We start from the raw sequence: 22,269 nt of genomic DNA, 5'->3' as shown, positions 1-22,269 counted from the left end.
GTATACATATAAAAAAAAAACACAAAAAAATATATATATTTGTATATATAATTACAATAATCATAATAATAATAATAGTAATAATAATAATAATGTATAGGTACAAATGTTGCGGTATTTATAATATACCGCATGTTTTAGTTAATATTATATAATGTATTTTCGTCAAGTCTGTAATTTAGTTTTCCTTTTCTCAGCAACAGTAAATAAATATATATACAATTTATATAACCCGATGTATATGTATATGTATGTATGTATATAAATGCATATACATATATAGGTATATGCACGTATTTATACATATTGTCATTAAATTGCGCTTAAATTTAATTTAAAAATTTCGTTTTTTGTTTTTGCTTTTCCTCATTTCACTTGCACCAAATTCTTGTGTTTATTTTTAGTGTCTTTTCGTGTTGTTGTTGTTGTATGTTGTTTTTGGTATTTTATTCTTATTCTGTTCTTCTTTTTAATGTGATTCTTGTTGTTGTTGTTGTGGTTGTACGATGCAATTGGCAGTTGCAATTTTGTCTTATTTAAAGTGTAGTTTTCTTCTTCTTCTTCTGTTTGTGTTCCTAAGGAAACCGTAATGCTAATGCTTGCTTCCTCTAAGGTTTCTCGACTTTCTGTGTTTGTGTGTGTGTGTCTGTGTGTGATTGTTTGTGTGGAAGCCTTTTTTCACTTTTTCACGAACTTCAAGTATATGTAAATACATATAAATATATTTGTGTATACATGTATATATAAATATATATATATAATTAGTTTAGTAACACATTAATTTTTACATCAATTAGTTTTGTGTTTTTTTCAAGGAAAAATTGTCTAAAAATTCAAAATATAGTAAATAAAATGTTTCGAAATTTAAACGAGAAAAAAAAAAGTAGTTTCAAAAAAGAATTTGCAAACAGCTGGCAACTTGTTTTCCACATGCCACCTCCTCGCGTCCTTGCTACCTGTTTCAGTGTACGTTCACGCTCGCCACGGCCGTTATTTGACGCTCTGCCCACGCTCTGTCAACGCTTGCGCTCGCCCTTGCGCTTGCCGTCTCTCAGATTGCGGCACACGCAACATCAACGCTGCGTGTGCAGTCGCTGTCATTCAGCTGCTTTCGTAGCCCTTCCAGCATTCGAATTCGAATATTCGAATATCGTTTTCGAATTTCTTTTGTATCCCATACATATCCCATATGCAAGCGAAGTTCTCTGCCGCTGCGCTGTGTTTAGCCCGGTGACGAGGTGGATCGGCGCAGTCGCAGCTTCAGGCGATTCATGCTGCTGCCGCTGCTGCAGCGACGTCGAAAGCGTCGTATGGCGTACGGACTGCCAGCGGTTAGATGCTCAGCGCTACCGCCGTCGCCACCGATGCCATTGTTAAAGTCGAGCTCAGGCGCAGCTGTGCCGCTGGCAACGACGGCGGCTGCGCTGAACGCTTTGCAGCAGCGTTTAAAGCGTCGACCCAAGCGGCTGACCACACTGGAACTCTGCGTTGGCAGCGACTGCGGCGTTGCTTGTATGCTGCCAGTGTCGTCGTCAGCCTGCCAGCCATTAATGTTGTTGTTGTTGCCGCCGACGCTGCCATTGTGGTTGTTGTTGTTGTTGTGGTGGTTGCTGCTGCTGCTGTTGCTGTTTGTGTGTGTGACGTGTTCTCATGATCGCTTGCTGCTATCCTTGCGAAAGGACTTGCGGAGCTTGTCGACCAAACGCATATGGAACTTCGTATAATCGTTGCTCTGCTCAGCTGAGCGCTGCTCCTGCTGCGCTGTCGCCGCCGCCGCCGCTGCTGCTGCTGCCTGTGCGGCGGCCTGCGCTGCCGCCTGTCGTTCCAGTGCCGATGCTGTCTGTGTGCGGCTGGGCGGACTCGACCGCGTCGGCGACATCATTGCCTGCGACATTTGCATCATGGAGCCGCCGTGGGAGCTGCGCGAAGTGTTGCGGCTGAAGCCGCGCGAACTGTGACAGCGCTGCATCTGCATGCGATGTGCGCCCAGCTGACCGTGCGACGGTGACGTTGCAAAACTCTCCGACTTACATTCGGACACCTTGCGGCGACGTTGCTGCTGCTGCGACGGCTGGCCCGGCGTTCCAAGGGCGCTGGCCAACGCTGAGGTGCCGTTGCCGCTGCTCACGTTTGAGCATTCGGATGTTTTGCGGGAGCGGGCACGCGTATCCTTATAGATATCATAGTTGTTCTTCATAACTGGCATCATAAAAGCCATTTCGTTGCTGTTCTTCTTTAGTTGGCACGCACGAAAAAAAAAATGAACACAGCTCAAATGCTCACAAAAACAAAAAACAAACAGACAAAATTATGCTGATTTCCAATCACAAAATTCGTCTCGTTATTCCAGACGTTTCGATTTCGAATTCAATTTGTGTGCGCATACGTTCTTTATCGTTTGCTTCTCCGTTCTTGAACGCGCGATTCAAAAATGCACTTCATATGCAATTCAACACGACTTTTTGTCTCTTCCTTTATTTTGTTTTTTGGTTTCTTAATGGAGAACTTTCGTCTCATGCGCTAAACGTCTGCTCGATGCGACTGCTGAATTGTATTTGAATCGTATTTAAAATGAACGTTGCAGATTTGCCGCCGCCTGCTGCCAGAGAGCGTGACCAACATAAAGAGAACACTCTCTTGCTACGTCTTCAAAAAACACTGTGTGTGTGCGAGTATTTGCGTGCGTGTATGGGGTGTAGAGAATGCTTGATTGGAGTGTGAGTGTGTGTGAGAGTGAGTGAGTGAGTTGCCTGCGTGTACTGTGACATGCAATTGGGGTTGTTAATATTTTGAAGTTGACGATATTGATTATCAATATCGTTTTATTAATGCTTCTGGTAATAATATAACAGCATACTGTATCATTTACGGATATCAGTCGGCAAAAAAAAAAAAACCGGGAAAAAATCTCACAATTATTATGATAATAAAGTTCATTGCTTTTGTTTTATAGGGGAGAAATCTGTTTTGGTTTATTTCAATGCTGTAATCTAAGTTCGTTAATGCCGTTATATAATAATTTCTAGAAACAATGGAAGGAAATGCCTTACGATATTGGCCATACTTACGGTATTTCACATATTTGTCTAATGTACGATCATTACGTTACGATTTTACGTTGAGAAAAGACTCACTGACGACACACATATGCCTAATTGCTCTCAACTTACACACACTTAGAAGATTAAGCGGCATTTCTCTGTATGGGGCCAGATAAGGGGAAATGCATGTCATCTATTATGCATATAGACGAATGTTATACAAATATTGAACAAAAAGAATCGCTTTGGCTTATTGTTCAAGTCTTACAAATGCAGTGCAGCCGATAGTGCAACGCCCCATTCAACAAGCCGTAGCTCAAGCGCTTCTAATTGTATGAGCGCTGTTGTTGCGCTGACTGTGCCAGCACGTGAGAGCGGATGCGAGGGAGCGAGAGAGCGCGCTTGCGCTGTTGCGCGGGTCAGTTGTACCAACTCAATGTTTACACAGTGCGCGGTTTGTGACAAGCGTGCGTTTACGTGATTTGTTGAACTATAAGTAAATTTGACTATACTTTTTTTTTTGTCTTTTTTATCTGTAACAAATATTGAATATTGTGATAATTGCATAAGAGCAGGTGATTTTGCATTGCCTTTGGCCAAACGTAAGCTTGACAAATTGTTAACGTCAAATCGAGTGTCAAAGTCAAATGCAAATAAACTAATTGACAGTCGTGGCAATTAATGCAGGGTCTGTAGATAGCATTGCTTATCAGCTCTCCGCACCCATACATACCCTTTCTAATGCCATTCATATGCGGTCTTTGACTTGGGCCTCTGCACCCGCCCGGTTTAAGTAAATGAATAGAGGCATTTGTTTAAATTTTGTTATTTTTCATAGTTTTTTTTTTTTTTTTTTTTTTTTCTGTTTTCTTTTCAGTTGTATTTTTTTCCGTTCATTTTAATGAATAATTCTCAATTCAAATAGGGTTTTAATCATTTCTTTTGATTTCTGTTTTTGCTTTGGTTTCTTATTCGTTTTCCACGCACATTGGAATATCTATATGAATTGTTAAATAATGAAAGTGCATATACTCGTAATTAGTTCATTGATTTCTTATTTTGTGTATGTATATATATATATATATGTATATATTTATATGAATGTTGAAAGTTTATTCGTTAACAATTGAAGTTAATTTTGGTTTTGCTTTATTAGATTTGAAAAAAATTGATTTTTCGGTTATGTTTTCTTTTTATTTGTTTTGTTTTGTTTTTTTTTCTTTCTTAAATGCATTTTTTCCAACAACAGTTTTTTGGTTTTCGTATTTGTATATCGTTTGTTTTGTTTCTTTCTTATTCTCTTGTAGTGTTATCTATAGATAATACAATAAAAAGCCTTCAAAAGAATAATATCCGAAATTTATCTATCGTAAAAGTGCGAAGCAGACACAAAAAATAAGAAAAGAAAAAATCTAAAGAAATCTTTATAAATATGTTTGTTTATAACTATAAGTAACATAGAAATATATATATGTATATAAATTTTTGAAATTATTGTACAGATTTTGTAACATTTTGCATTGATTCTTACATCATTAATATTATTATTATTTTGAATATTTTTTATTTTATTTATTTTTTAATTTCTTTTTTTTGCAAGTGCGTTTTGTGCTCGTCTTTAGATTAGTTCAGGAACTACAAAAAAAAGAGAATACAAACAAATGCTATATATATATATAAATCTTTTTCAATTTTCTCATAAGATCAATACAAATATTGTATTTGAGTATATATATTTATTTCAGTGCCGACAAAAAAAAAAAAACATCTCAATTTATAGCACTTTTTCATTTAGTATTATTCGCTTGTTTTTTGTTTCTTCGTGTATTTAGTATTTGTATAATTTACCTAACTTATTAATTTCTTTTTTCTCTTCTTTTTTTATTTTATATTATTCAATTTAATGAATGTCCGTTGCGCTAATATCAATTAATTATTATTTAAGTACTAGCTAAAAAATATTTGTCATATATTTATAGTTATATTAAATGGTAGGCTTTTATTGGGGTTTACACGATAAGCGCATCGTCTGCGCATAAACCATCTCTACCAGCTGGGATTGTGCTCAAGGAAAACTGGTTACGAATCGTTAGATGGGAACCCAAATAAAAAAAAAAATAATAATAGAATACTACAAATATATATATGTATATACTATATTGTTAATGAAAACAAAGGCAATCAAACTATTCTGGCAGTTTTGGTGGCTATACGTATGCATATACAATATATATATTAGTGAGTCCGTATATATGTATATATATTTTTGCGCTTGCATCATTGTATAATGCGAAAGCTAGAGCACGAATGCTGGCCAGGGTTGCCAGACCAGATGTACATATATGAGGACATGCAACAGGCTGAGCAGAGGCGTAGGCGCAATTCATGTTGGTAGGCGGTTTGAAAATAGTATATCAAGCTGCCATCAAGATAACCCCAGTTGTCAGACTTCAGACTTGGTACATATATGGATAGTTAGATTTGAGAGTTGCCACACCCACCGCCTAGTTGAACTGTTGAGCTAGAACCGTATAATCCGAATTATAGTTGAGTCTGAGCTAGATTCTAGGTAACAACTACATAATACACAATGCTTAGGATCTGACAATTACAGTTACAATTATTATAGCTACAGTTACGGTTACAGTTACGGCTACAGTTACAGTTTAAAAGATACTGCATTGCAACAGAGTTCATATGAATCATCATAACATTATCAAGATCACATCAAATTTGTCGGCGATTAACTTCGAAAGGCTGTTGCATCTGTTAGAAGTGGGGCGGGGCAGGAACTAAGGGAGGGTATATGTATTAGGATGGGTTGTCTCTGGTAGCTTTCAGATACATATACATAAAGAAACACAAATAGAAATATTGTAGATATTATGTTAAAGATGAGTTAATTTTTGCTATCAAAAAAGTCATCCTATATATATATTGATTTCTTTTGTTATCGTAGTTAAGTACATATACATTTAGCTAATAAAGTCGAAAGGAAATACTCGCTTTCATCTGAAGATCGATGATGCCTGTAACATTTGTTCATATTCTTAGAATTTCCTTTATATATATATTGTATATTTTTTCTTTTTTCTTTTTATTTATTTTTCAATAACTTGTTTAACAACCGCACTGCTTGAGGTACATACATTAAGGATATCCGAGCCTGATCGACTTGTCGATTGCAAATTTTTTTTTAGCTACCCTGAAGATGCAATAGTTGAGGTATAACAAAAAAAGGAAACATATGCATATCTATACATATATAGGATATATATCTTAAATCAAAAATATATAGCGTAGAATAACAGTTTATTTTCTATCGGGAAACTTGCGATTTCTGGAACTGGATGCGGCGGCGTCACGACGTGGAAACTCCTCCAGCTGCATGCAAAAGTGCGAGAGAGAGAGAGAGAGAAGTAATGTAAGTTTTATAGCAGTAAGAGCTTAGCCTGTTAAGAGACTAACACGATTGCACAGCTAACAAAGCGCGAGAGTGAACGAAAGAGAGAAAGAGGGAGACGGATAGCAGGTCGATAGCATAAGCTAGTCACGCTTAGAGCTTAGATAGTGCTGCAGCAGAAGAGAGTGCTTGCGCTCAGCAGACATATAACTGTTAGCCAAAGAGAGTTGAACACAGAGAGCGAATGCCATTGGCACAAGAGTTGAATGAACTGCTTAAGCAAATGAATCGTATTCCAGGAGTGTGCATGCAGCTCGACTTACGCCAGCTGAGCAAATTGGAGAGTTGGAGAGTTAAAGTCTTGTGCGCCGTTGATTGGGGCGGCTCAATTATTCCAATCTCAATTAGCTGCAGTTGCTCACGAACGTTAAATTTAAACCAATCAGACGGTCATAAACGACTCGTTTTGGAGAGTCAATGGCTCATGATTTATTGAATAACTGTGCGTAGAGTGACGTCCACGAAGGACTGAATATACAGTTCATGAACCAATGAGTCGCTCAATATCAATTCAATAAATACATAGCTGCCTTTAATTGAACACTGAATAGGTTCAATAAAACTTTCTTGAATATGAGAAGCTGAAACTCTGGCAAGATGACCAATGGAAGAGTTTGTTAGATTATTCATATGGACTAGGGCTGGTTACTGTACATTGTTATCAGCACCGCAATCTCCCCAATAGACGCCTTACGACATCTTTAAGGCCTTTTCCACTTATCTCTAATGATTTGATTGTCTTCGTGAATGGTCTTAGACAGTTTTGAGCTTTGGACAACATGTCGTGGGACTGCTCCCACGTCCTTTTAAGGCGAGGTCATGGAAGATTGTTCTATAAACATCTTTAATGTCTTTTTAAGTTTCATCGAATAGCTTAATGGCAGTCGAGAGCGCGCTGGGATTGTTGAGGATCTGGCCCGAGAGTGATAGGTCACCGAGAAAGTCAGGCCAGGTCAAATATCTCCATTGCCTTTCCAATTCATCTCGAATAAGATCCGTCCGTCATTCCATGTACTTCCAAAGCGAAATGGGGAACAGTTCCAGTCAGTTTCAATATCAATCGTGGGAGCTCTGTTTGGATGCAATGTCTTCTACTCACCCTTTGACCTGTGCCCTTGTTGATGTGACGCGCTGGCGGTGGCAGCGGCTCATTTGCGTAGACTCTGCAATGATTTGGAATGGCCATTAGGGAATAGCACCAAAACTAGCTAAAAGTTCAGACAGTTTTACCTGGTCTCCGTTTGCGCTTCCGGCTCGAGCAGTGGCAATGTGTCCTCGCCCTGCTGCAGTAGCTCGACCGAAGCCAGCGAATCACTGCCGGTGCCTGTGCCCGTACCCGTACCCGTACTGGTATCCTTGTCCTTGTCGGCTGTGGTGCTAGAGGTGATCCCAGTGGCCGCTGAGGACTCGCCACGCTCCGCCTCGTGGCACTCGCACTGGCAGTCCTCGGGCTTGACGTAGTTGTAGTGCAGCTTGTCGCCGGAGCTCGCGTCCGGCCGCTGATGGTGATGGTGATGGGTGTGAGCGTGGCCATGGTGATGCCCAGAGCTGCCCCGATGCGCTCCGGTGCACACGCCGGCCGAGGAGGCGCTCGTGATGGCCGTCGTCGTGGTGGTGGTTATTGTCTCCTTCGGCAGCGTGGTGATCCGCTTGGCCGGTTTCCGCTTCTCGGGTATGTTCTCAAAGTCGATCCAATGGCCGGACAGTTTGCGCTGCGTGGACGCCTTCGGCTTGGGCTCCTCCAGGCTGGCAGGCGTCTGGCCCGTCGCTGTGGTCGGCGCAAGCGGGGGAGCGGCAGGCGGCGGCGGCAGCAGCTGCTTGCTGGAATCCTTGCGCTCCAGATTGTTGGCGCGCAGCCCCTCCTCGGCGAACTCGAACCAGGACTTGCCGCTGGCATTGGAGATGCGGCGCGGCGACTTGCTGCTCTGCGTCTTGTCCTTGATGGCGGGCTCCTTGCGCGGCAGACTAATGCGCAGCTTCTCGCCACGCACGGGCCCGCCCGCGTCCAGCTCGTGCGGCGACTCCTGCGGCGTCATTATGCCCACGCCCGTGCAGTACTCCTCGAGATGGGAGGGATTCAGCGGGGTGGTCGAGCGTGGCCGGTCCACGGGGCAGGTCTTCAGCTCCATGTTGGCGCGCTCCTTCATTGGGATGAGCGGCACGCCCTGGGCCCGCTCCTCGGGCAGCGTGGTGGGCACATAGGGAAGCTCGTCGTCAAAGGACTCCTGGGACACCAGGCCGGTGCTCTCGTGCTCCTCGATCAGGCACACGTTGCGCGGAAAATGATGCCGCTTCGCATCCATGCCCATGGGCACGGCCGTCGTCAGCGACGAGCTGCCCGCCATGTCCGAGTCGCGTTCGCTCTCCGACGACTCGATCGGCTCGTGCTCGTCCGTCGAGTGCCGCTCCGAGCGCTCGTCGTGCGTGGGCGTGGGCGACACCGCCTCCAGCTCGTGCAGCTGCGCATTGCGTTCGACTCCCATTACCGGCTCGGGCTCTGGCTCTGGCTCTGGTTTTGGCTGGGGCTGGGGCTCCGGCTCCTGCAATGCCACGGCGATTGCTAAACAGTAATGGAATAAAAGTGAGTGGGGTAAATATGTATATACTGTATATATCAGGTATATGTATTATGCAGGCATTTCTAAGTAATGAGAGCTGCATTTGAAATTGAAAGAGCGACAGACGGTGCTGTACATATGTATATGCAAGAGCCCTCCTTCTCCTGCTCTCCGCCTTCGGTGCGTTTCCTGCTAGTTAGTTTGAAAACCGAAACGATTCCACGAACGGAGAAGCCCTATGTAATATGGCAGACCTTGGCTCAGGATACAATTTATAAACGCTCAACGGATGAACTTGTATGTGTGTATGTATGTATGTGTGTATATAATATGGGACAGTTTAAAGCTAGAGCTTTAAGTTATGGCTAGTGGATTGCTGTGAAGCACAGACTCTATTACTTTGTAGGTATTATTGGAGCGGCATATGGATTACACGCCTTTCCCTTCAGCTGTATTTCCTATCAAGTTCATATACTTTTTTGAGGACATTTTTGCTTTCATTTTTCTCCTTGAGCATTTTATTTCCTTTAAATTAATTTAATTTTTTATAAGTCCCAATTTTTTTTTTATTTTTTTAATATATTTTTTTTTTTAACAAACTGGGCCTTTTATTCCTTTAGAGTCTATCAGAGCTACTTTCTAATTTCATGACATAATATTTCTGCCTCTTTAAGTATCCAGAAAATGAAGTTTTCCCTTTGTTTCTGGCTTTAAATTCGAATAAAGAAAATAATAAAAGCATCAAAGTAGTACCAGCTGTGCACTCAATGGAATTATTCGACAGAGTTGAGCACTATCAGCTCTCGAAATATCTCTCACTGTCTCTTTAACAACTGATCAATGATGATGTAGTTCCAAACCTCCAACTATTTTATGGATAAACCTTCCGCCAAAGCTCTCCGATCAACGAGTCTAAGTATTGGAGTCTCAACCTAGTTTATGGATAAAGTTTCCTTCAGCTGGAGCATTCGAAAGATGTAATATAATCTACTCCTAGAGGTTTTCTAGTATCTCAAGTCACTGATCAATGGGATTATATTGTGTATATAGTATAATCCGGTTATAATAACTCCACTTAAAATGTTGGTCTCCCGACAAGATTAAATGAGCAATCTTGTATGATTATAGCGACTTCCAGGTCTCTGGAGCTACGGTCTCTTGAGTGTCGTTATTATCAGATTCTACTGTATTCGAAATTCTACCTAATTTATGAATATACGTATTTTCCTATTAGTTGCAGTTCTCTAGACTGAGCATAACAATAATCTAAATCGAAATTAATCTAAAATTATTTTCCTTCAACAATTTATTGTCTATACTGAATAGAGACTAAATAATAGAGGTATTCCTCGATTATTGTATAGCCTGGTACGACAATCTCTAAATTTGATGTTAGCCTATTTCACCTCTAACTGTGTTCACCCACCTGTATGGCTATATACTATATATATATATATATATATATATGTACATATATATATGTTTAGTTCAGTTTAGTTCAGTTCAGATACTAACGTTTCGATTCCGGTATGCTCTGGCGCTTGGGCTTGCGTGGCACCGTCCCAGTCGCCGGCTCGGTTGGAGCTTCCGGCACGCTCTCGGCCACGTTCTCGTGATACTTTTTGCGCACATCGAAGCTCTCCAGGTAGCGCGAGTGGCGGACATCGGCGGCCGGTGGTGCAGCGGGCGGTGCTGTGGCTGCTGTGGGGGCTTCCTCCTCGGAGTTGGAGCAGGACTTGTGCTTGGAGCGCATGACGACGGCGCTGCTGACCACAATGGTGGCACCCGTTGTGTGTTGCTCCTCCTCGGAGCTGGAGCGTGCCGTCGCCTGCGGAACGGAGGCGGCTGCGGGTGCGGGTGGGGGTGCGGGTGCGTCCACACGCCGTATGACCGTGCCCTGGCGCTGAAGTCCATCGGTGGTGCAGTCGGAGGCCGTGGTCGAGTTGGAGTCGGGCAGCTGGACCTGCTCGGACAGTTGGCTGGACTGGCTCTCGGTCTTGGAGATGCTGAACTGTGTGGAGAACAGCTGCTCCTGGCTGCCAGAGCCCAAGCGGGTCGCGAACAGCAGACGGCGTCGCTCCTTGGCCGCGGCATCCTCCACGGGCGCATTGACCGTGGCCACGGTCTGCACCAGGCGCGGCTCGCAGGCGCTCTGCGTGCTGTCCACCGAGGGCAGGCGCTGCATCTCGGCCAGCCCATTCTCGCGCACCACCTCGACGACCGCGTGCTCCGTGATCTGGCCGAGATTGGCTTGCGGCTCCGGCACGCCGTGACGTGGCTGTTCGCTGTTCCAGGCGCGCTGCTCCCGCGGCAGCTCCTCCTGCGCGGGCAGCGTTTGTATGGCATCCAGGTCGGCGCGCGGCTGACTCGCCTTGCGCTGACCCACCGGACGCAGTGCGGCAGCCGCTGCGGCCAGCTGGCTGGCAGTGATGGGAGCGCCGGCTCCAGCAGGAGCAGGCACACTCGACGCCTTCGCTGCGCTGCTCGCGCTGATGATCCGCGTGCGCTCCATGGGCGGCGGCGAGGGTGCGGCCAGCTGCTGGATGCCCTGCAGCAGGGTGCGCGCCTCCCGCTCCTCCGGCGGCGTATGCAGCGGTATGTGGATGACGCCCTCCACGGGCTCATCGTAGTACCTCAGGCGGCTGTTGGGCCGCGAGCCGGCGGGCGTGCGACTCCGTCCGCCGGGCGCGGGCGGCGGCGGTGGCGGCGGCTCGGCGCTGTCGATGGGCGAGGAGCTCTTAGAGCTCTTGGTGCCATCGGTGCCGGCGCTGCTGCCCCGCTTGCCCGGCTTGAAGATGGCCAGCACCGACTTCTGTTTGCTGGGCGTCACGTTCTGGGAGCCGGGCGCCTGGGTCAGCGCCATCGCCGTCGATGGTCGCTCTTTGCTCTTGCTGCGCGACCGGGAAGACTCACGCGGCGAGTCGGGCGAATCCTTGCCCAGCCGGAACAGCGAGCTGAACGAGCTCTTGCGGGAGACGGAGGAGCCAGCCGGTGCTGCGGGCGAGGGCGAGCGGCTGGTCAGCCGCATCGCATGCCGCGAGGGCTTCGGGCTGGCCGTCGGTGTCAGCCGGTGCTCGTCCATGCCGCCGCCCTGCAGGCTCAGCGAGGCGGGCTTCGACTGCGACTGCGAGTGGCTGTGGGAGCTCTTGGAGTAGACGGGCGTCAGCTGGTTGGGCGCCTCGACGACACGCTCGTTGGGCGCGATGCCCTTGTCGCTGTACATGTGATCCGGACGCAGATTGATGCGTATGTATTCCGTGCCGCTGGGCGTCTTGCCGACGACCATTTGCCCGGGACTCTTGGTGCTGCGTCGCTGAGCGCCCATTGCGCTGGAGCTGGAGCTGGGTTTCGCTGAGCCACTGATGCTGCTGCTGCTGGGCTTGCTCTCGCCATTGGCCAGCGTGGTGGGCTTGGCCCGGCGTGCCAATGTGCTGGGCGGCTGCATCGGCATCGGCATCTGCATCTGGATGCCCTCGGCGAGCACCACCTGGGTGGGATCGTGTTTGGCCCGTGCCAGCAGCAGCTGTTCCACGGCCAGCGTCGCCTCGCCCAAGCTCTGAGCGGAGCTGGGCGCCGTGGAGGCATTGCTGGCGCCGCTCACCACCCCATCGGCGCCCTCGACGGGCTTGGGGCCGCAGAACGAGGTCTCCAGCAGCATGCGATGCGGCGATGGTGAGCGCGAGACGCAGGAGACGGCGGACAGACGGCTAACAGCCGAGCCCTGGCTGCCAACGCTCGAGATGCGGCTGGTGCGGCCCGAGATGCAGAGCAGCGCGGCCACCTCGGAGCTGGCCGAGTCCTTGCGCTGGTGCTGCTGCAGATAGCTCTGGTGGTCATCGAACTTGAAGATGTGCGGCGACGAGCGCTTGCCCTGCGAATCGAACAAAAAAGAAACAAGCTCAATACATTGCGCAACTAGCAGCAGGCACGAGATACGAGTCACGAGTCACGCGGCACGAAACACGAGAGTCATCCATCCGTTCTCCCGCAAACCAAAGACAATTCGACTAGGACAAATGCCACTCGAAGCGAGCACTGCCCATTGGCTGTACTTGAAACAGCCCCTCAAAAAAAGCTAAAAAGAAACAAGAGTGTGTCATACTAGGCGAGAGCGATACCCTGTAGAGCGCGCTCTAGGCTAGCCATATTGTATAGCTATATGATCTGTTTATTTTTTTTAATCTCCAAACTGAGAATTAATCTAGCGAAACATGGCCTTATACAAAATAAATCAATTTATTGTTATCGATATTTATCGTTTTTTTTTTTTGTGTTGAATGATCAACCAAATATGACTTTATATCATATAATAAGTCTATAATATTTTAAATAAGTAGCTTGTAAAATATTGAATATCAATTTATTTGTATCGATATGTATCGATGTTTTTTTGTTGAGTGCAGAAGGATATATGGCTTTATATCATATAAGAAGTCTATAATATTTTAAATAAGTAGTTTGTAAAATACTGAATATTAATTTATTTGTATCGATATTTATCGATTTTTTGTTGTTGAGTGCAGAAGGACATATGGCTTTATTTCATATAAGAAGTCTATAATATTTCAAATAGGTAGTTTGTAAAATATTCAATATCAATTTTTATTATCGATATTTATCGATTTTTTTGTGTTGAGTGAACAATCAAATATGATTTTATTTCCTATAAGTAGCCTTTATTATCTCAAATATATTCTATAATATTTCGAATGACAATTTATTGTTATCGGTATTTATCGATTTTTTGTGTTGTGTGAAGAATGAAATTTGACTCTATTTTATAGGAGTAGTCTGAAATATATCAAATAAGTAGTCTATAATATGTTAAAGTTTAATTGATATTGATACACAATATCAATTTATTAGTAGCGATATTTATCGATGTTGTAAATGCAGTCATGCTATGTAAATAACGAAGAATTTTGACATTGAGAGAAACAATTTATTAATATCCATGTGCATCGATTTATGAATGGAATTCTAAAACATAGCTCTATTCAGATAGATTGCTTTGGATATTGAATCATATATGATAAATGCATAACGACATATGACTACATTCAACGTTCTTAGTATACTATAAGCGAAAATCGACTATCGGTATTAATCGATTTTTAATTCATTTGAAACAAGATTTCAGCAGTACTTGAAATGCAACTGAATATACGGTTCTAGGATCGATAATTATACATATTTTTAGAGCCAATCAACCTCGTCTAACTTTTAGACATTCTTATAAAATAATATGTTTATTATAGATCTTGTTAAGCATTTCTTGGAATATTAAGCATTTCTCGGAATATTGAGCTGTTCGAAAAATGTTATCGATAACTTTAAATATAGCTCATATATATATGCTAAGGAATATACATGCTCACACTAAACGACATTGAAATGTGGCTAGCAATCAGCCTCGAAGCACTGAGATGTCTGCAGCATTAAAAATTTATTGGAAATTACTATACTATATATAGAAAATCGATTTTCATAGTGATATTTTGAGAATACTGCACAGCTATCGAAACGAAGACAAACTCTTTGATCTCTATTATATCTACATATGTATGAAACTATACCAAATACTGAATGTTGGAGTTGGAGTCATTCGAAATGCAGCTTAGATATGCCCAAACAAATCATAGGGTATTCAAGTGCTTCAAAATGGAAGAGCGTTGAACAAAAAGCTATCACGCGTTAACCCGGAACACAATCTCTGACATTCATTCAATCGCATGTCAATTGCATTTCGACTTCCTTGATGGGCCGCTGCTGGCTCCCGGCGCGTTCTCAGCAGTGTGTGTGTGTGTGTGTGCGTGAGTGTGTGAGGAGTGAGAGAGAGCGAGAGATGGAGAAGAAGATAAGGTTAGATAAACAGAACGACATACCAATAGAGTGTGTGAGAGAGAGAGAGATACAGAGAGCTGGAGGTCTCACAGAGAGAAGCATGCAAGCGAACTGATATAATTGCTGGGTTTGTGGACTCAATGGGTGATTGAAACACTGGAAACATTGATACATGCAAAGCACCCACAGATAAAAACAACAACAACAACAACAAAAGGAGAACAATTTGATCCGCAAAGCATTAATTAGTAACTGCAACGAGCTCCAATGTCAGCGGTGGATCGGATTTTAACATTTAATTAACATTGACAGTGACAAATCGTGGGGGGGAGGGGGATTTCGCTCACCGACTCAATGCATTGCAGTGCATCAGACGTGCAGGGGCTGGGGGTGTGGCTCTGCATGTTTAACTAAACACTGAAGCCCCCATCCGATGTCGCACGCAAAGTTGGGCAAAATGTCAAGGCCGTCGGCTCGGTAAGCCATCAATTTAGTCCATCCAACCGCATATCGAATGCCATCGCTCTGTTGCCAATAAACTTGTTAATTGTGCGACAGGTGAACGGTTTTGCGGTTGCCCGTAAACCGCAAAAGTCGAAGCATAAAGTTCGTTCCAAGGATGAATCTGCTTCATTATGGGCCAATGTTGCAACGACAATGGAACGAAATGGACCTAATTGATTGATCAATTGAATGACTGACAAACTGAAACGGAATACCTAATCCCAAAGTGAACGACGAGTCGTTTATTCAACTGATTTTGCAATTCAATCAAAATTTGTATTCTATAAATTTATTGTCATTTTATTGATATATTGATATCCAATGAGTAATCCTATCATATTTGAATAACTAACTCAATTCAAATATAGAAGAGTTGTGTGGGAAAGCGAGAGAGAGAGAGAGAGAGAGAGAGAGGGAGAGCGGGAGAGCCATAGATTTTCAGTTCTGTTTGCATATAAAGAGGTTGCCTGTGTAAGCCCTTCTAATTTCCTAACTAGCCTATATCTATGAAAATTTCATAAATTTACATAAAAATAAACCGTATTTATATAAAGAGTATCATTTTTTAGACCTTTATAATATCATGTCCCAGCTCAATGCTATGCAATAGCAATAGCAACAAAGCTGACCTTTCCTAACTCAATACTATTTTATAGCATTGACAATGTATATAAAGAGGAAGCCTCAGTGTGATCTATATGTATGATATCTTTACTTTGATATCTTTATCTTTGATAAGTGACATAATAAGGTAAGAACTAACTTTTCCATTTCCTAACTCTTAACTATAATATCATATCCTAGCTCAATACAATAGCAATAGCCCTTATATACAAAGGTGGCCATTATAAGACCTATACTAAATCAATGCTATCCTATAGTACTGACAATTCATTTAAGAAGAAACGCTCACTAATCCCTATATACATATGTCATATCTTAATTAGATTTCGTATACCATATCAATAGCCAATCAATCCTATATATATATATATGACAGTTCTCATATAAAATCCCATATATGTATGTTATATCTTAACTGAATGTCCTCATATAAAAGTGCTACCTGTATAGCATCATACTAACCCGTATCAATAGCAAAGCAATCCTATCCATTCATATGAAGAATGAACCTGTGCTAACCCTGAGCTCTATTCCCTCCGATGTGTGTGGGGCAATTCATCAATAGCAAATCAATTGCCACAAGGTTACTTGCAGCGCAAACAACTTTGCTTGACTACGCCAACTACTTGCGGCTTGCCTCCATTGCTATAGGGAGTACTAGAACGTCCAACCACATTCGGTTTCAATTTCACAATGTCTTTATTCAATGAGGGAAGAGCAAAAATTCCGCTCTTACAACTTCAAATGACTAAGTAATTAGTCTATAGTATTTGAAAGACTTAAAAGTTACTTTCAAGGGGGGGAAGTTCCGCCAAGGTGCCAAGGACGGTGCAGCAGAAAGTACCGAGCCGACAGACTCCGTTGGAGCAGTCAAGGGAGAGACTTTACTAGAGAAAGATGATTGCGGAAGAGTCTGTGACGTTGCCGAAAGGGACAAGTGGAACATGGAGGTATCCTTCATGAATGGACTTCACACTGAAGGACACTGCACTTTACCTTAAACTTTAATGCGGGCTCACACCTAATCCCAAGAGGGCGTAGGGATGAGGTAGGTCAGTTCGACGAGCTGACTGAAGCTACTCTTTAACCTAAGACTTTTCTTAGCTCTTCCCAAAACTGGAATAGTTTCCAGATAATGATATTTGATACTATTTGATTAGTTTCTGGCATTTGCCGTTTCCCCCCTTCCGGCAAAGATGACGCAATTGATTGAATTTCTTGCGTTATGCACACTTATCTTAACCGTTACGCCATTGGCCTGGCCAGCAGCCGCATCCTAACTACTTTCCGTCACTTTTCAATTGGTCTTTTACTTATCCAGTTGGCGAAGTTGTGAGCGTGAGCTTATGCGTTTTAGTAAACTTCTCAATTACAGTTGGCCGGGCCGGCCGGCCGGGGGAGGGCGTGGCAGCTGCTGCTCGGGCTGCCATCATTAATAAGTTTCTAGCAGCGGCTGTGCCAGTTGGCGAAACAGTTTGATTTGATTATTTTCCCACATAAACTTTAGCTGCCCCAACAGAACAGCTTCGCGATGGAAATAAATGGGGGGGGCAAAAAAAAAAAAGTACAATATTAACGGGCGGAAGTGTTAGCGTAGCCAGAGTTGCCACGTTGCTGCAATTTCAATGAGCTACTCGACTGCCAATTGGCCGCTTTCCGTTTCCGCTCGCCGTTCGTGGCCACATGTTTTGTTCCCAACTCTCTCGCCATCTCTCTCCCCTTCTCTCTCTCTCTCTCTCTCTCTTCTAGCTGTGCGAAACTTTTCTCGAAAAGAGCAGCCCGGAGCACTAATTAGAGCTTTTGTTAGAGTGTCACCTAGCAACGTGCGAGAGTGCATTTCCACAACAAAGCAATTCGAATTTCATTTATTTATAGCTGGCATTATTTTTAAACTTAATTAAATTAATTACACTAAAATTGTTATTCACGTGCAGCTTCTGTGGCCCTATTCAAATCTGCTTACATTTCAGATAATGTGAAATTAAATTCGAATTAAATTATTCACTCAGTGAATCATTTCGATTTTAGATCTACTTAAAGTCTATTCATATCAACTATATGAGAGTTACTATTGGGTATTACCAATCCTTTATTCTCATATTTGCTTTAGTTTAGAATGAATTCACTGCGATTGATTAATACTCGCTAATATTCGTTTATATTCACAGCTATTCATTCATATCTCATATTATTCCTATATTTTTTTCTATGTACATTTGTCCTAGAAATCAACTAAGGAAAACCTCTGCAGTAATACTGAATCAGTGTTCCACATATAATTCAGATATTCAAGTATTCATATATTCATATATTAATATATACATATATTCATATATTGATATATACATATATTCATATACTCATATATATTCATATATTCACATATTCATATATTCATATACTCATATATAGTCATATATTCATATATTGATATATACATATATTCATATACTCATATATATTCATATATTCTTACACTCAAATATTCATATATTCACATATTCATATACTCATATATAGTCATATATTCATATATATTCATATACTCATATTTAGTCATATATTCATATATATTCATATATTCATATATTCATATATTCATATATACATATATTCATATACTAATATATATGCATATATTCACATACTCATATATTCATATATATTCATATACTCATATATAGTCATATATTCATATATTCATATACTCATATTTAGTCATATATTCATATATATTCATATATTCATATATACATATATTCATATACTCATATATATGCATATATTTACATACTCATATATTCATATATATTCATATACTCATATATAGTCATATATTCATATATATTCATATATTCATATACTCATATTTAGTCATATATTCATATATATTCATATACTCATATATTCATATATTCATATTTTCATATATATTCATATTTTCATATATATTCATATATTCACATATATTCATATATTCATATTTTCATATATATTCATATTCACACCGATATCCGATTACTTGAAACTAAAATCTATTTACACAGCATTCGCTAGTCGTGCATACCCGCCCCTACTGCAGCTGCTTCCTTCTGCTGCTGTCAGCTGCTGTTTTTGCAAGTTTTTGCCCATCAAGAAGCAGTCGCGCAGCTAAACTGCAGGTAAACGGGAGTTCTCAGTTGTCAGCTGTCAGTCGAGCGCATGCCACAACAGTAGCCACCGCTGCAATCGCTGCTGCCCTCGCCAGGACATGCTACTTGTCGCATCCTTCAGCCTGACAGGTTGTAATTTTAAATTATTAATTTAGCTGCTCTGCAGTTGCCTTAGCCTCTGTCTCTGCCTCTGCCTCTGTCTCTGTCTCTGCCTCTGTCTCTGCCTCTGTCTCTGCCTCGGCCTCTGTCTCTGCCTCTGTCTCTGCCTTTTTCCTCGAATCGCCACCTTGCCATTGAAAGTATTTCAATTTCCTTTATGTCAATTTTTACCTCACTTTATATAGTTTTTCCATGTTTTTCTCTTCTTTTTTCTAGGTTTTTTTTCTTTTTATATTTTGTTACCCTGGCAACTCTGGCAACTGGCTGCAACTTGCTGTGGCTGTGGTTTAAGCGGTTTTATGCAAGGGAAATGAAGTTAGCTTGAGCGAACACTTAAATAGTGCCAAAGCCGTTGAGCTTGCTCAGCATGCACGACTTAGATACCCATTGCAGCATTTATGGTTGACTGCATAGGCATTTATTGGGCTTAGTGATATGAGTCTAAGACTCTTAGTTTTTGCGGAAGTAAAGATCTGCCTTAAATTTTTTAGAGTTTTCGAGTAGTGCCTCAACAATTAGAACGCGATTAACACACGTACGATCTATAGAATATCGCAAGGAAAAGTTACATAGAGATTATATTGAGAAATAAAGAATAATTTTCCCAAAATTTTTAGTCTTTTCTGTGTTAGGTCGGGTACTTCTGGGACCGTCTTCGTAAATATGTACATATATCTAAAAATTCATAGTCAATTCAAATAACTAAGTGGAATGAATAATAGGTATAGCTTGTTTCTCTGAGGTACTCTTCTTGAGTACCTTTCGGTTACAACATTTTCATTTTATACAGCATATAGATATATACATATATGACAAATACATAGATCTTACATTTCCGCATAGTTTATTGAAATACTAAGTGGAATAATTCAAATAACTAAATGGAATACTAGACATAGCTTGCTTCTCTGAGGTATTCTTCTTGAGTACCTTTCGTTTACAACATTTTCATTTGGCATATAGACATACATATGTATATATCACAGATACATTGATCCTACATTTCCGCCAAAGGAAGAGCATCCTGCGATCTTAACTATCGCTTCACATCACTTACCTGTTGCTGTTGTTGTTGTTGTTGTTGCTGCTGCTGCTGTTGCATGCGCTCCTGTTCCTCTTTCTTTTGCTCTGGATCCATAAAATAGAGCTCCTCGGTGGAGCTGCGCAGCTCCAAGGCGCCCTCCTCGCGGAAACCGAGACCAATTGTTTCCTGTAGGGTGCCAGTGCCGACCTTCATAGTATTAGTTAAACACGGTAACCACCCAATGCGCACACACATAGACACACGCACATACACAGACACACCCACACACACACGCACACATATGCATACGACGCACACACACGCACATTCATTGAGCAAATTTTGTTTTGTATTTCGATTTTTCGCAAGTTTAAGGAAGAAAGCATGCGGGGTGGAAGCAACCGAAGTAAAGGCAGAGAGCCAAGACCAAGATAAATACGATAATCAAAAGGAAAAGACAAATAAACAAATCAACAGCCAATTTTTTGTGCATTGCGATGGGCGGGTGTGCATCATTAAGAGTGTGTGTGTGTGTGCGTGTGCGTGTATATATATAGTAGGTGTGCGTGTGTGTGTGTGCGATTGTTAATTAGTAAGCGTGTGTGTGTGTGTGCACAGGTTGTGTGGACACAGGAAGTTCAGGAGACAGAGAGTAGGGCAAGGGAAAAAGGGTAAAAGAGAAAGAGAGAAAGAGAGAGAGAGAGAGAGAGAGAGAGAGAGAAAGAGAGAGAGAGAGAGAGATAAAGAAAGTTACACAAACAGAGAGTCCGAAAGAAATGAAGAAAAACAAGAACAAAGTACAAATAATTAGCACAAAATGATTCTTGAAATGCGACGCCGACTGCGACGCCGACGTCTTTGTGCTTTGTTTGAACAGTTAATATTGTGTTAGCTATACGTTGAACACCCTTGCAGAGGGCAATGCTTCTCTCTCACATGTCTAACGGCTAGCTAAAACTGTAAGCGCAGAGAGATCTCCCTGTGGAGCCCATAAGAACTGACCTTAGCCAAGTTAATGGAAAACTGTATGAAATATACATATATAGAATATCGATTCCTAAGCTATATACATAGATGATTATGTTTGCTCATATAATATGATGAATGATATTATAATCATAGGGGTTAGGGTTTTCCTAACAAAAATGGACTGCTAATGATAATACAAATTGCAATGACAATGAAAAAGAAGGTTATAATGATAAAGAATATTATGATTTCAATGAAAATCGGAATGATATTCCAATTTGAAATGATAGCCAGAATGATGATAATGAAGATTATGATTATTAAATATGAAAATCATAATAAAGATAAAAACTAATGTGTAATGTAAATTGTAATGATAATGGAAACTATAATGACAATAAAAATCATAATTATCATTATGAAAATTATAATGACAACAATATTAAAATTGATAATGAATTCCTATCGAATAAAATGTTAATCATAATAAAAATTAAAATGATAATGAATATTATGATTATTAAATATGAAAATCTGAATAAAGATAAAACTAAAATGATATTGTAAAATCAAATGTAAATTGTAATGATAATGAAAACTATAATGACAATAACAATCATAATGATAATGAAAATTACAATGACAATAATATTAAAATTGATTATGAATTCCTATTGATAGTACAATTTTAATCATAATAAAAAAAAATTAGATGATAATGAATATTATGATTAATAAAAATGAAAATCATAATAAAGATAAAAATTAAAATGATATTGCAAAATCAAATGTAAATTGTAATGATAATGAAAATTATAATCGTAATTATCATTATGAAAAATACAATGACAATAATATTAAAATTGATTATGAATTCTTATTGATAATAAAATTTTAATAATAATAAAAATTGGAATGATAAATGTTAATG

The 22,269-nt window shown here is 41.3% G+C and overlaps 2 protein-coding genes across 6 annotated transcripts in view; both read right to left on the bottom strand.

Annotated features, from left to right (window-relative positions):
• Positions 1–177: 177 nt before the first annotated feature.
• On the bottom strand, positions 178–2,577 carry LOC115564146 (uncharacterized). Its single transcript, XM_030388135.2, has one exon. It carries the CDS (start codon positions 2,216–2,218, stop codon positions 1,649–1,651), a length of 570 nt encoding a protein of 189 aa, XP_030243995.1. The 5' UTR covers positions 2,219–2,577; the 3' UTR covers positions 178–1,648.
• Positions 2,578–3,994: 1,417 nt separating this feature from the next.
• LOC108657732 (uncharacterized) overlaps positions 3,995–22,269 on the bottom strand; it is a 37,350-nt gene continuing 19,075 nt past the window's right edge. For 2 of the 5 annotated variants that reach the window (XM_089263281.1, XM_030389463.2), the window contains 5 exons: positions 20,403–20,576; positions 10,578–12,933; positions 7,735–9,064; positions 7,604–7,667; positions 3,995–6,425 (listed from right to left, as the gene is read on the bottom strand). In XM_089263281.1, the coding sequence (XP_089119407.1) occupies positions 6,354–6,425; positions 7,604–7,667; positions 7,735–9,064; positions 10,578–12,933; positions 20,403–20,576 (3,996 nt within the window). In that variant the 3' untranslated portion in view covers positions 3,995–6,353. The remainder of the gene's footprint in view (positions 6,426–7,603; positions 7,668–7,734; positions 9,065–10,577; positions 12,934–20,402; positions 20,577–22,269) is intronic. The other 3 variants (XM_089263282.1, XM_089263283.1, XM_089263284.1) reach the window with 3 other exon arrangements.

Source organism: Drosophila navojoa, chromosome X (assembly GCF_054131105.1).
Source record: "Drosophila navojoa isolate 15081-1374.11 chromosome X, UAZ_NAV_1.0, whole genome shotgun sequence".
NCBI lineage: Eukaryota > Metazoa > Arthropoda > Insecta > Diptera > Drosophilidae > Drosophila > Drosophila navojoa.
Note: the sequence above shows the minus strand (reverse complement) of the source record. Positions and strands in the feature narration are given on the sequence as shown.

Bases quoted from the DNA above. Each gene is read 5' to 3' on its own strand.
- LOC115564146 (XM_030388135.2), bottom strand. From the start codon at position 2,218: ATGGCTTTTATGATGCCAGTTATGAAGAACAACTATGATATCTATAAG.